At 44.0% G+C, this 14,502-nt stretch overlaps 1 protein-coding gene across 2 annotated transcripts in view; it reads left to right on the plus strand.

Annotated features, from left to right (window-relative positions):
- Positions 1 to 14,502, plus strand: part of CAMSAP1 (calmodulin regulated spectrin associated protein 1) — a 37,131-nt gene that overhangs the window by 4,196 nt on the left and 18,433 nt on the right. The window contains exons 1-2 of one of the 2 annotated variants that reach the window (XM_050907984.1): positions 4,216 to 4,266; positions 5,160 to 5,322. In XM_050907984.1, the coding sequence (XP_050763941.1) occupies positions 5,160 to 5,322 (163 nt within the window). In that variant the 5' untranslated portion in view covers positions 4,216 to 4,266. Of the gene's footprint in view, positions 1 to 4,215; positions 4,267 to 5,159; positions 5,323 to 14,502 lie in introns of those variants that run through there. The other variant, XM_050907983.1, reaches the window with a different exon arrangement.

Consider the following 14,502-nt stretch of genomic DNA (forward strand, 5'->3'; position numbering starts at 1 on the left):
TCCCCCAGCAATGCTCATGAGCGGCGCTGGCAGCGGGCAGCTCGGTCCCGAAGGCTGTGGGTTATAAACCAGCCGGAGGGAAGAGGAGCGCAGCATGCACCAGACCAGAGTGGTTTCTTCTTGTTTGCTCTGTGGTGGTGCTGCCTGGAGCAAACCCATCTGTGCAGCGTTCGTGCTGTGGGACTGGGCTGCGGTAAACCTTACCTGATTGTGGGCAGCGTTTGAGGAGTTGGTGGAGGGAAAGGCGCTCTCTCTGGGTAATAACCGTTCTTTTCCTGGGGAGAGGAAGAAAGGAGGTGAAAGATGGGGAATCACCACTTTGGAAAGTGTGGTGAGTCCTAACGGTGGAAAGTAAACGAAGCAGAGATCAGGCTACCCAGCGCGCCAAAATTCCCAAGTCATAGCCCCTCGCTCTGCTTTTTTTGCTGATTTTAGCACTAGGAGCATTATCTGATGGGTAGAGACATCGCATGGAGTCCTCCCTCTCCTTAAATAGCTACAGGGAGACAGTGAAGCATGGGCTTCATGCAGTCTCCGGCAGATACGCGTTTTCTGTCATCCGAAGGTGCTCTTTGTAACGCTGAGGCAGAATCCCAATTCCCTGCTGGCCTTTCTAACCGGACGGTGCCACTGACGGGTCAGCTCTCGCTTTCTCTACATACTCCACCCTATACGATCCCACTGCACAGCACGTTTATATTTCTACAGACTATGCCTTTTTTTTACAATATAAATTTAGATGTGATGTCCTTGGGATGACAAGGGACTGATGTTCTTATTCTACATATAGTGTCCCATACTGATAAATGAAACATGGTAGAAGAAACCGAAATCCCAGGCATTCTTCCAGTACAGCAGAAAACAAACACGCGGGTTTAGCTTTGTCACATGTACTAGGTGTCGTGTTGGAATATGGTAATTTCTCAAAGGTATTGCCTCCCAGTAATTAATCTCAGAGTTCTGCTGGAAGACAAGTTGCGCAGTGTTTGTCAGTTCACATGTACACCCACTCCGAATGGGTAAGGAATCCAGGAGACTAATAGGAAAATTATTTCATCTAGAAAAGCAACGTATTAACATTTTCCAGAAGAGGATCCTTGCAGCATGTTTAGTAGTGGAGTACAGGAAAGAAACAAGTGGTACGCCAATTAAAGATGAATTTGCTGCTACTGAATATGGGAGAGTCATTTGTTTTCTCATGGAAAAAGCAAACACATTTAGCAATCCACTGATGACCCTCCCATTTTAAATGCAGGCTCTTTATCTCCAGGACAATTTTGAGGACGCTGGTGTGGGATGGTGCCGAGTTCTTGACAAACCACTTCATCATCACCTACAAAGTTTCCCGAAACATCCATTTCAGCTTCCACTTAAGGACGCACAAATGCCCTACGTAGCCGAGTGTCAGGGTATTACCACAGAGGAAGAAGCGGCAGCACATTTCACATCCGACTGGAGGGCAGCGATACATAAACGCGGATCTGGAGGGTAGTGCTGTATGAGTGAAAGGGGTAGAACAAGAGGCAGTTTTACGGTCAGGATCCTAAGTGCAGCAGAAGCCTGTAGAAGGAGAGCATTCTCCTTACCACTAGACTTCCCCCCATGCTTTTTCTCTACAATGTTCATTTTCTTGAGGCAAACTTTTCCACTCCTTTATTCAGAGAGTTTCAGGGGTCCAAGTAATACTGGCTTGGCTCTGCAGGGGTAGTCTGCCGCCCTCTTAAAACAGATTTCTAAGTGATTCTGAGAAGTTTAACAACTGGATCCATTCTTTACCTCTAGCAAAAATATGTCAGAGGAAAAAGGAGGTCAGTTTTCTCGCCGTTGCACCTTCACCCTCGCGTACAGGTCACCTGCTCCAAGAGTCAAAGGGCCATTCTGTTTCTGCAGCCCCTTTAATGCCTGACCCACCACATAAATGAAAACATTCTTCTTGAGTTTAAGGGGATTTGGATTGGGCCTTAATGCTTAATCTAAAAACAAGAGCAGCTTGTTATGATGATAACATCACAAAACGACAGCCTGTAAAAACTGCATTGAAAACCGAACTCTTCGAACGGAGATTATAAAACAACTAGCAAGCTGTCGGCAAAGGATATCTACTTTAATTGCAGACAGCCTTGCAATATGGAAGAGTGACAGAGGCTGGAATAACCTTTGAACGCCAGATCGTATTTCCTGATGACACGAAGCAGAATGCCCTCCGCTTACGCTTTGAAACGATATAGGGAAATAAATGTTGAATCTTAAGACAGACCCAAATTAATCTTTAATGATTTTGAAACATTTATATAATCTACCAGTTACATGCAGCAAAAAATAATTTATGAGAATCATAACAAAGAAAATTAGGTAGAATAAGGTCAGTCTGCTATCACTGTTGTGCAGCTAAACTTATAATCACATTTTCAGTAGCTGGATATTAAGATAATTCATCTATCCAGCACAGGCATTAAAGGCTCGAACCTCTACTCACTTAATCATGTAGCTTCACTTTTCAGATGAGCCCTGAAACTCACTTGTCAAGCGAGTTAATCTGCAGGATCTCGTTCTGATCACAAACGCAGCGCGCAGCAGAGTGGGATGAACCCGAGAGGCTCTCCGTGCAGGCGGCAGGACACTGGCCTCTGGCCAGTGGCTGGCAGACAGCAGTGTCCAACTGCACCCAGCAGAATGGCCTCAAGGTGATTTTGACAGTCTGACTGCACCCAGCAAAGAACAACAATCAACATATTACACCTGTCAAACATTTCTTGCTGTTATCTATGGATCACGACATAAACCAGGTGAAGAAATTCTCTCTTTGCTAAGAAACACACAAGATGCATAAGCCAGGCTTCTGCCTGAAAACCATCTTTGACATCCTTCAATCGTGAGCAGATAGTAACACATCAAGTCTTGGGCAAAATTATTTGTAATAACCTGATGAAAAGTATCGCTGATTATCAACCAATGTTTTGTCAAGTGTAGCTGGCAGCAGAGAGAGATCTCAATCCTTCATGCGATTAAGCAAACGTCTGATTTTACTACAGCGGAATTTATTGTGTACCTAAAGGTGTCCACAGCTAGGGATTTACAATCAAGAGGCAAAGTTTCCCGGGCATTTCTGTGCTTCCCTGCATTCAAACAGAAGCCCAAGCGAAGATGACAACGGGTTGCGACACCGCTATGGAGAGGCACACCAGGCTGCCAGCATGAGGAAGGGAACAATGGGCTGGCGGTGGCGAAGCTCAGCCGCACGCCAGGCACTGCAAAACGCCCCGTCCCGCAGCCCTGCCTGCGAGCGGGTTCCCTAAACCTGTGCAAACCCCGCGTGTCTCCCCGACTGCGGGTTACAAGGACCAGGACCCGCCTGACAGACCGGCTGTGCACCACAGAGGGGGAAGCGGCTCAAGCCACTCTCGTTGCTCACCCCACTTTTAACCAGAATGGCTCCATCTCCGCCACCGGCACGACTCCCGCACCGTAGCCAGGGCCGGGAAGCCACAGCACGGGGTCACCACCCGGGGAGGCGGCTGGACTCCTTCCTTCACAAGCGGGAAGACTCTGCGGCCTGAGCAGGCCTGGGGCCTCTGTGCCTCCCGCCGGCTGCGAGGCCTGGCGGGGCGCTGAGGATGTGAGGGCTCACCCGGCCCCCGGGAGCTCCGTGCAACGGGCCCGCCACACGGGCCGGAGCAGGGCTACCACAGCCCCGGGGCAGGGCTACCACAGCCCCGGGGCTGCGCCCGGCCCTGCCCAGGCCTGGGCCGGCCCGGCGGGGCCGTGAGGGAAGAAGGGCTCCCCGCGCCGCGCGGGCCGGTCTCCGTTCCCCCGGCAACGGTTGCCTAGCGAGGGCCGCAGGCGGCCGAGCCCCGCGCCTGCGCAGTGCTGCCGCTTCCCCCCCCCCCCCCCCGCCCCGCCGGCGCGGGTCTGGCGGCGCGCGCGGCAGTGGGCCCCGCCTCCTTTCCCGCCGAGCGCGCGCCGCTCCGGCCGGCCGGGAGAGGAGGAGGAGGAGAGAGGGCGCGCGCGCGCGCGAGGCGGGCGCATGCGCGCGCGCGCGGTCCCGAGCGTTGGCAGCCCCGGCCCAACGGCGGCGGCGGCTCCCTCCCTCCCTCCCGGCCGCCCGCCCTCCCTCCCGGCCGCCCTCCCTCCTGCACCGGCCCCGGCCCGCCGAGCCTCCCCCCGCCTCTTCGGCGCGCTGCCGGGGCCCCGGGCGCCGCGGCGGTGGGCCCCCCCCCCGCCCCCCACCACCCCGCCCCGGGGATGAGGCAGCGGTAGCGCGGAAAGGTGAGGCGGCGGGGCCTGTAGGCCGCGGCGGGCGGGCGTGAGGGGGGAGCGGCGGCGGGGGCTCGGCGGCTCCCGTGTGCGGAGCAGCCTCCCGGCGCCGGGTGGGCTGCGCCCCTCTCCCTCCTCCTCCTCCTCCTCCTCCTCCCTCTCCTCCTCCTCCCGGGTGGGGGCGGGGATGCGGGCTGGGCCGCGGCGGGGAGGGGGAGCCGCCGTCCCCCCCTGCCCTCCTCCGGCGCGGCGCGGCTTCCCGCCGCCCGGCGGGGCGAGCGGTGCGGGGCGGCGCGGGGATGGGGGTGCGGGCGAGAAACCTCTGCTGCTTCTCCCGGGCGAGGCGAGGGAAGGAGCCCCAGGTGCTGCCCCGGGCCTGCCCCTGCTCCCGGCGCGGCCCCGCGGGGCGGGGGCGGTGCGGGCGGGGGGCCGCGGTACCTGCCCGCATTGTTCGGCTGCCAGGCGGCCGGGGGGGACGGCGGTGCGGGGGCTGCGGGGGGCGTGCGGCGGAGGGTGCGCTGGGAGGGTGGAGAGGGAGCGCCCCAGCCTTCCTTTATTCCAGCGGTCGGGCAGGTGATGGGGCTGCTCCTTTCTTCTTTCGCGAACGCCAGCTCGTAGCCTCGGCAGAGGGGTTTCTGTGGGCAGATCCGTGTCGTCCGTAAAAAGGGATGCTCGCTCTGGGCTCGGATGTCTTTTGATTTCCGAGTGGATTTTAAATTGCTAAATAAGCCCTTCCGATGAGAATCCTGAAGGATGTCGGGCCTGTGGCGTTCAGCCCACCGTATTGTGCCTGGTATAACGCGCGCTGGCGATCCTTTCAGCCAGCTCCTCTCCCGTGCGGTTTTGAAAATGCAATGGGAGCGATTGCTTGTGTAAAAGTCCGCTGTCTTTTGTTTTTGTTTTAGATGGTGGATGTTGATGTTTGTGCGGGTGGAGATAGTACCAGAAGAAAAATGGATGCCCTGACAGATAGTGCAGTTGAGATTGTCCCTTTGGAGCTCTATGATTCAGCCAGAGCAAAAATAGCTGCTAATCTACAATGGATCTGTGCTAAAGCCTACGGAATAGGTAAGATCACTTTTATCAGGAAGTCATTCTTGATTTTGTTCTTGCTTTTTCTGTCTCCCCTGCCATTCCAGAAGTAATTAAATTGGGCTTAAATCGCCTTTGTTTTAAACATCGATAATACGACAGTCTGTTCTCTTGTAATATTACATGTTTCCTGGTACCTTCGACAGGAATAATGGAACTATATGAGATGCCCTGAATCAGCAGACCTAATGGTGAACGCTCACAGATTGTGCTTGTGAAGACTGCATACCTCAAAATGTTTAAATCCTCATTTTAGCTAAGTAAACTTTCTTCCACAGAACCATATGTCACTGCTTGCAGGCCCCGAGTCCCTCCAGGCTGTGAAGGTTTTAGTGTGCTTCCGTGTCTAGTCATCTTGGCCAACGGATGCTAGGACCTTGATACCCTTTGCGTACTCAGTTAGGACTTTTTTTTTCTGTCAGGTTGTGGGTTTGGTTTCAAAATGAACTAAAAAGCAACCTGTTTATGATCAGCAACATTCTTTTATGTAAAAGAAGTGTTGAATGAGCAGGTACAGTTTGTCTGTGTTCTGTGACATTAAACAGCAGGTTGTAGGTGATAGAGGAGTTCTTCTTTTCCTTATGTTGTCATAAACCTTTACAGTCAAACATGGAAAAATATTCTTGGAATATCATTTGTACAGTATTTTCCTGGCATCTATTGAAATTTGCTTTTTTGTTTTGAACTAGATCTATCTGTCTATTCTGAATTATTGTTACTAGATACATCTTGAGTTTAAGTAGCTTCATTCTGGAGAAATATGATGGAATACTTGTGGTTTTTGTTTGTCCAGAACAAAACATATAATAAAAACATGTACAGAATCTTGTTTTGGAAAATGAGGTAGCCCTGTTAATCTAAGTCTAATTCGCCAAACTCATAATATGCTTAATGGATTAGCACTAGCTTACTTTGTGACAAGGCTGAAGAAAAGCAGTCCATTCCTGCAGCTAAATATTAATCCTTGTTGGAATATTTTTCTAAATTATTTTTCTTTTTTAATATTTCCAGCTCTGACAGTGTTCTCATCATCTTAATGATTGTGGGGAAAAGAGAAAATCATGGGTTTATAATGTTTAATATTAGTGAAGGTATTTCATTACAAGCAACAAGAGATGAAAAAACCCCGTTTATCAGATGACATGTAAAAATGTGGGAATTTGGGGAGGGTGTTAGTAAAACATTGATAATTTAAAAGAACTGAACAGGCATTTCCTCATGTAAATATTTTTCAGTTGCTGGAATTGTTTGTAATGTTTCCTGAAGACTTTTTAGTGATCAGAGATAAAATGGGTATTCCAGACATGGAGACGCACTATTTATATTATGACTTTGTTTCGAAAGAAAGCTAATCCTAAATTAGAATTGACTGGCATGGATCCTACGCTGCAGAGAAAGCTTTATGGCCTCGTGTTTCTTGGTAGTGCCTTCTGGGGCTCCAGAACTCAGGGTTGTGTCTATATGTCTTGGACCAGTTAACCGGTTAACAGCGAATCTGTTCATGCACTTGACAACACAGATTTATGTTGAATAAGTATTTTACTTTCCTTTGACTAAAAACTAAAAAGAAACCCACCTTTCATAATGACAATAATGTGATCTCTAGTGCAGAGAAGGCTGTGGCAGCGTTTGCTAGTTTTTCTACTTGCATTTAGACTGGTTCAGATTACATTTTAATAGAAGTTAAATGCCATGAACAGTAGGAAAAAGTATTTTTGCTGGGGCTTTTGGTGTTGCGTTGTTGATGAGCTCCAGCGAGTGAGGGGTTTTGTGTGTATCTTTGCAGGACCATGGCCCACGGAAATTTAGTTTGATTTTTGAAATGGCTCCTGCAAGGCATTGTCACATACTAACCGTTACTTCTGGAAGAGCATTGCAAAATACTTAGAAATTTATAAGCCTCTTTAATTCATAGAGAGATGGGTTTAAAAAGGTTTCCTATGTGATTATAATTTTGAATAATACTTGAACTTAATACATTACTTGTCATCTCTCAGGGTTATGTTTTTGTTTTAAGATATTGGATGTTGTTCAGTGAGTCTTGGGCAGCTACCAAGCAATTGTGAATTTGTTATATAAATTTCACTATGCAGATGAAAGTTTTTGGGGGCTTTTTTTGTTATTTTAGACTTAGTTCTGGTCAATTTGGTGAAAAAAAAATGCTTTTCTTCATAATATTAAAACACTCATGTTCTGAAGTAATTCTTATCTGATAGGCTTTCCATAACTGCCTTCAAGTGGCTAAGTAAAGAGTGTTTTTCTGAAATGTTAGATTTGGAATTGACATATATGAATTGACATAATTTTGTGCCTTAATCTTTCAAATGCTGGTGCATATCCTGGATTTCATTTTCATCTGAGTAAGGCTAAGCTCATGCTGAAGTGTGGGAATGGTCAAGAACTGGAATTTTATTCTAGTGTAGGCTGTTACTAAAAGTCATTCATCACTGCAGGCTTTGCCTGAAACTGTATTTTCTATTTACTATTAAAGGATGTTTGAATTCTCCACATCTAAGCTGGCATCTAAGTAGAAAAAGTCTTCATCCTTTCTTTTTTTTTTTCTCAAGGACAAATTACTGAGAGCATGCATGACACACAATTTGGATTTGAAGTCCTCGTTTGGGCTTTGTTTTGTTTGATGGTGCATTCCTCCTTTTTTCCCTTCTGGCCATGAAAAGAGAGAATTTTGGTAGCCAGACAACTGAGCACAGCTACCTTCTCTCTTCAACACAAATACTGCTAGTGAGGCAACCCCTCTTCTTGCATAGGAATTGGGCTGAATGGTTTGTTTCTGGAAGCCCGTAGCTCCTCCTGTCTGTGGTGGCTGCCTGGTTGTCACAGATGGACTCCAGAGGGAGGTCTTGTAACTGTTTGTCTGAATTCCAGAAGACAGAGGGGAAGGATGTTGTGAAGGAAGGTGTTTCCCCATTCAGTGTCAGCCATCTCCCCAAATAAATCTGGGCGTACTGACATGGATCACTCTAAAAGACTGTGCACAAACATCTGGAAACCTTCTATATGCTTGAAAGATTATAAAGTCCATTTAGCTGAGACAGTAGTTTGAGGGAATGGGATTTGATTAGAACAGAATTATCTTTTTCATCAGCAAACTTTGATTAGAACCAAATGTGCGCTTCAGGGAATTCTACTAGTAGTGTGAAAATACAATTCATAACATTTAAGTGGCCGAGGAGCAGGGGTGCCACTGAGTTTGTGGAACTTTAGTTCACAGGAGGCGAGTGTGGGAGGTTCAGAGAGGCTTGGCAAGCCGTCCGTGGGAGAGATCGCTTTTTCACAGTTGGTGGAATGAACCAGATTGCCCAGCAGTAACAGGGCCGCGCGCTGCACAAAGCTGAGCGGAGGGAAATGGACCTGGTCCTTCAGCGCCGCTGTCCCCTCGGGCTCTGAGCAGCAGCAGCAGTCAGAATGAACACAACTAGTACGTTTTCATTTTGTACAACTTGGGAAAATAGACAATGACGATGAAAAATTTTCATTTCTCAGCAGATTTAGTTAGTACAGCATTAATTTCTGTGTAGAAATTATGTTTTCTGTCGTCACGGTTATAATGTTAAAATTTAGATATGGAAGGAGTGTGTGGAAGTTTTTCAGTGTTGCAGCTTGCTGTGAGCAAGTGGGTTGTTTGCAACCCTTTCCATAACAAATGTTGTTGCTTCTTTAAAACTGTTTGTAAAATTTGGGTTTTTCAAAACGAACTTGGTGGGTTTTACTTATTTATCAGGGCTAGGAGCTTTACATAGTTTCCAGACTTAATGCTAACGTTAGCCTGAGACCTTTGGCAAGATTCAGGCAGGAAAGCCAAGGACTAATGTAATGCATTGTAGGGGAAATGCAGGTTATGGCTTTTTTTGGTCTTTGAAGTACTTAATACTTACCTGTTAAGTAAGGTTTTGCAGCACCATAATAGCTACCCACAGTTACCGGTTGGTAGAGGCAGTGTGAGCGTGTTTCCTGGGCTAAATTGCCTAAATCCCTGGATTCCCTGCTTCTATTCTTTGTCAGCTTTCTTCTGAGGTTCATAGTAAAAATATTTTTAAGAAAGCTGTTGTGTTTTGCAAATATTCAATAGTTAAACATTTTTTTCTTTGATAATACCCATTTCGTAAACATTGACTATTACTTGTGTGAAGTTTACAGGGGTGAAGAATTCCATAATTATTATTTTGTCTCTTCTGCTTCATCCAGGTTTGTGGCTTTACGCTTGATCAAAAGATATGATGATGAGAGTGCGGTCACTCTCACCAGCAGTATACAAAGTCTTTAGCTTGTTTTTTTTTTCTGCCTGTTGTATGTAAATTTTCATGTGTACTATTATAGATCACTTACAGAGTTTATAATACAGTTCTGTAATGAGAACCAACAAAGAATGTTTTTATTATAATGCAGGTGGTCTTAGTTGCTGAGAATGTGTAGCTTCTGCTCATGATCTGCAGCTTAGAGGGCATCCACACAGCACTAAATAATTCTGTGAACAGATACTGATACTAATGAAATCCTACTCAGCATTTGAATAAGCTTCGTTCTGTTTACCATGATGCTTTGGCTCTCTTTCCATGTGAAACCAGTTCTTCATGCTTCTGGAGGTAAAATAAGATCAGGGGTGTATCCACTTCTCCAGTTCAAGGGATAAGTCAAAATTGTTCAGATTGCTGTATTTTTCTTTATTAAATCATAATCAGGTAGTTGTCTTTGAACAGGTTTTTGTAACTGAGATGATAAAGAAATGGTCCCTACCCTAAAGTGAGGAGAGGAAGAGTCTGGCAATAATTGTCTCTCTGATGGCTGTTAAAAGTGAAGTTATTTTTGTAATCCTGTAAACTATGTTGTACACAATGATTTATACTTGGAGCTGACAGGTTTTTGGGACATTAGAACTCATTGATATGATGGAACAGACCAAAAGAGTTGCTTCATGAGGAATTACGATGGTTTATTTTTGAGTCCTTCATCTCTTATAAAAACAGCTGGTAGAGGTATCTCTCCAGTAGGCTCAGTGGGGCAAGAACACTTAAGAGTTTATGCTGCTGAAACTTGGAAAAAATATGTTATTACTTTGTTTTTCTAAGTGTGGGAAACAGCAAAAATGAGCATTTTTGCTCTATAATAAGCTGACTGCATGCAACTAAGTAACATGGTATAAAATGTACATAAAATCCATGTATGAAAGAGATCTGGTCGACTCTGATACTGAGTGTAGCGTGGTAAATTCTTCAGCAGTTCTTGACAGAAAACTTAGGACAGACTGAATTAATGATGTATGCCTTCACAGATCTGATTATCAGGTTATGTGCCATTGTTTTTAAGTTACTATAAAAGCACTGGTAGTTTTTAAGCTTTATGTCTTCTGAACACCTCAATTTGTCTAAAACTGGCAACTGTGAAGTTGATGCTAACATTTTCCTGGGGTAACAACTCAGAAAGCACATTCGGAAAAACAGAAGGTGTTTGTAAGCTTTTCGATAACATACAATAGAAACATAAAAGTGACTTCCTTTTGGAATTAAGATAGTGTTGGAGACTTTTTTATAAGTAGGAAAAAGGACGTTGTTTAATTGGTTTTGGTTTGCTTTGGTATGATTTGTTAAACTGCTCAAGCAGAAATTTTTGTAGCTATAGCTTAGAAGTTAATTGCTCAGAAGTTAACTTTTCGTGTTGATTTTTCCAAATTCCAAAGCATAAATGTGTAAAAATACAAATTTTAATGAACGGAATTTTTCTAACATCTAGGTTCAGTTATAGGTCATGAAAGTAAGGTGTTGAAACAGATGCTTATAGAAACTGGGACTTGGAAAGACTGGGACATTCTCTTCAAAAAGAGCATTGACACATTCTGTAGTGAGGCAAGCAAAAAGCATATGAGATGTTTGGAGTTTGCCTGATCCATAAAAACTGGGGAGAGAAGCTATCCATAATACCAGTGGCTACTTGTGTATCCGTAGTGTGTTATTTAAATTAGCGTTAGGTTAAGTCTGATGGCGTGTAATTGTTCTAAAACTGGTAACGTATTTCTGAGATTTTTGGCAATGTGGCAATTTTGACATTTTTAAGGGGGTTTGGGGGAGATGAGGAGAATGAGGGGAATGAGGAGACCTGCGTGCTGCAAGTGTTTTATGTGGCATTATACTAGATAAGAATAATTAGCAGAGATGTGAAAGAGAAGATAGGTCTCTTATGTTGCACTTTCAGAGGAGGATTTCAAGTATTGAAGATATCTCACAATTAGAGCACTTTTTTGGTCTGTGGCTGTCTAGGAAGGCTATGCTAACCTGTTTGAGATAATTGCCTTGTGTACAGGACATCTACAACTATGATATTGGGAAGTTTCTCAACTCAGAGTAACATACTTCTATAGCATCCTTTTTGCATTACATTTTTGCCTGCCATTTATTTCTCATTTATTTGTGCCTGCCCTGTGGATAGTACGATTATGTCCAGTATGAAATAAATTTGAGTTAAATAGTAAAGTTAATATTACTGCTCTTGAGCTTTGATGTGGTTTTTGTATCTTAAAATTTCTGTGGGCCTTTAGTCAGGACAGCAAATGAGTTACAAAACTGTTCCTTTCTGTCACAGATAGGCAAATTTAGCTGGCAGAAGTGTTGTATACACTAATGTAGATAATAAAACTGGGCAAGTATTTACAGTAAAACAAGTTGCAATTATGGGAGGATTAATGTTTACAAAAAACTCCTTATGATAGTATTCAAATTATTAATCCTGGTACTAGAAGTTATTCTCTCCCCACCCTCCTTAGTGATGAGGGAATCTCATCGCTAAGGACTAGATCCATTTATTGCTAGAAAAGTCTTTTAAAAATCATTAAAATGTTGCTCATTTAAATGAAAATTAGTGTGGGAGATCTTACTGCCCCTGTCACGCAGGAAGCTGAGCATCGTGTTCCAATAGTCTCTTCTGTTTTAATAATGTGTGTAAAGACCCCAATGCAATAGATTGTAACCCTCGTGGGTATGTTAGTGTTGAAGAGAAAGCTTTTTGCTTTCTGTAGTTACAGTCTATAAAATAATCGCAGTCTGCCTTGTGGAAAAGGGACCTGAAGAAAATCCGAAGTGAGCTGTCTGTCTGCTGATGCAGTGGGCTGCGTGGATAGCTGGGCAGCTGATGTGTTGGAGGAAGTTCAGGGTTCTTTGTCCAGCCATTACTCACAGCGCAGTTTCAGACAGTCGCCTCGGTTACCCTGCTCTGCGGGGGCCTGTGGAGCTGGTGGAGCGCAGATGTTCGTACTGAAACCCTCACCTAAGTACTTCAGATTTCAGACATTTTGAATTTGCATTTTTTTGTTTTAAAAAAGCCTTCAAAACTTGGAGTGGTGCTAATGCTCTTACCAGAAATGTACTTCTTCACGGATATTTTATGAGCTAGTATTCTGTTATTTCCTTTCACAAATAATTTTAGTAAAAAGCAATGTATCTGATTGTTAAAGGTATAGCTGCTTGTAATGAAGCTAAAATGTTGAATTATGGGAGCTGCTTTACATTATGATTTTTGGATCTTTCCCCAGTCTTTAGAAATGGAAGCTCTAGTTCTCTTTCTGGAAACAGCAATGACCATTAAATGGAATTCGCTTTCAACAGCCTTTGATTTTAGGTCAGGTTGACTAATGTTAAGAAGATTAAAAATATTTGCATTTATTATCTATTTCACTAAAAATGGATGCCCACGTTAATAAATACTACTTATGTAGTGCCCGCGGGGTTTTATTGTTTCTCTTCCAACCATCTTCAGTATATAGTCTGTATATCGCAGCATTCAATGTCACATAAAGGAAAAATAGTGATCCTAATTTATAAAAACTTCAGAAAGCTTTCCATTTTGAAAAATAGGGGCAGTACTGTATGACTAACTGAGTAGCTGTTAGAGCTGTTAGGACAACACTGGTTTACTACTCACATTTAAGTGAGATGTACTTCTGGCTCATGTAATTGATAACATTCTGTCTCAGTTTCTCTTCTTTATGAACATTAAGTGCTCTGCAGTATACAAATACTGTGCGGCTTATTTTGCAGTTCGAAGATATGCTATGGGTAGGAGTTTTTTTGAATGGGGAAATTTAATTATTCTGGAAATGAGCTGAATGAAAAGTAAATATGCTGTCAAATTAATAATTCTTTTAAGTGTAGATGTAAGTATTTAAAATGAACTGTTGAAGTGACTTCAGGGGAAGATCTTCAGTGTGACTGGATAGCATAAGATAGAATCTTCTGTTTGAAAATTATGAAACGTCAGGCTTCTATTAAGAGAACACACTTGAGGCTCTCATTACTGCTAGGCTGTTATAAAGATCAATAGCTTCTAGGCTGATTACTGAATGGGAGTAGAAGTATTTATTTTGGGATATATGTATTTTTGACTTGTTTTATGTCTTTTCAATAATATCAGGAAAATATTGCTTACAACAGCATTTCCTTCCACTTTCAACTGTTGTAATCAGTTGACATTTGCCTTGCGTTATAGTGTTACAACCTTTAACACTGGCAGTACTTCAGCTAGCAATGTATGGATTTGAAATGCCTTAGACGTGTTTAGAGTGATCAGAGTATTAGTTGTTGTTAGTGCCTTTCTTTCCTGCCAGCTATGAAGCTGTGCTGATTAGTAGCAAAAGTGTAAGTCTCTATGAGGGTTGGGAACTGGTGGGGAAGAAGCGGTGTGCGAGGATGACGTCTTCTGTGTTGTTAATTTTAACTTGCATGTAAATGACTACACTCAGGATCTGTGTTCAGTGTGATAAAATTGTAAGACAACTTGTGGAAATTGTGCCATTCCAAAAGAAGTTAATTTTAGACTTGGTTTAAAATTCATGTTGAATCCAAATCCAAGTGGAATGGTTTTCCTTCATAAGCTTTAATTTTTATATAAAGGCTGAAACGCTGCAATAGTTTGCTTCAATGCTCTTGTCAAAAACATAGACAATCGGCTCACTGGAGACTCAATTGTTTTGCAAACAGTTTGTAAAATGCTCAAGGTTTTAGTCAGATATTTCGGTCTTTCTATGAACTTTGGCAGTTTAGAACCAAGAAATAGGTGGCTTAGTTTTCTTTGTCAATTTGAGAATGTTTGGCCGGCCCCTCTTAGTGACTGAGCGCTGCAGTTATTTAATTGCTGTGCACAGATGTTTTG

This window comes from Gymnogyps californianus, chromosome 18 (genome assembly GCF_018139145.2).
Source record: "Gymnogyps californianus isolate 813 chromosome 18, ASM1813914v2, whole genome shotgun sequence".
In the NCBI taxonomy this organism is placed as follows: Eukaryota; Metazoa; Chordata; class Aves; order Accipitriformes; family Cathartidae; genus Gymnogyps; species Gymnogyps californianus.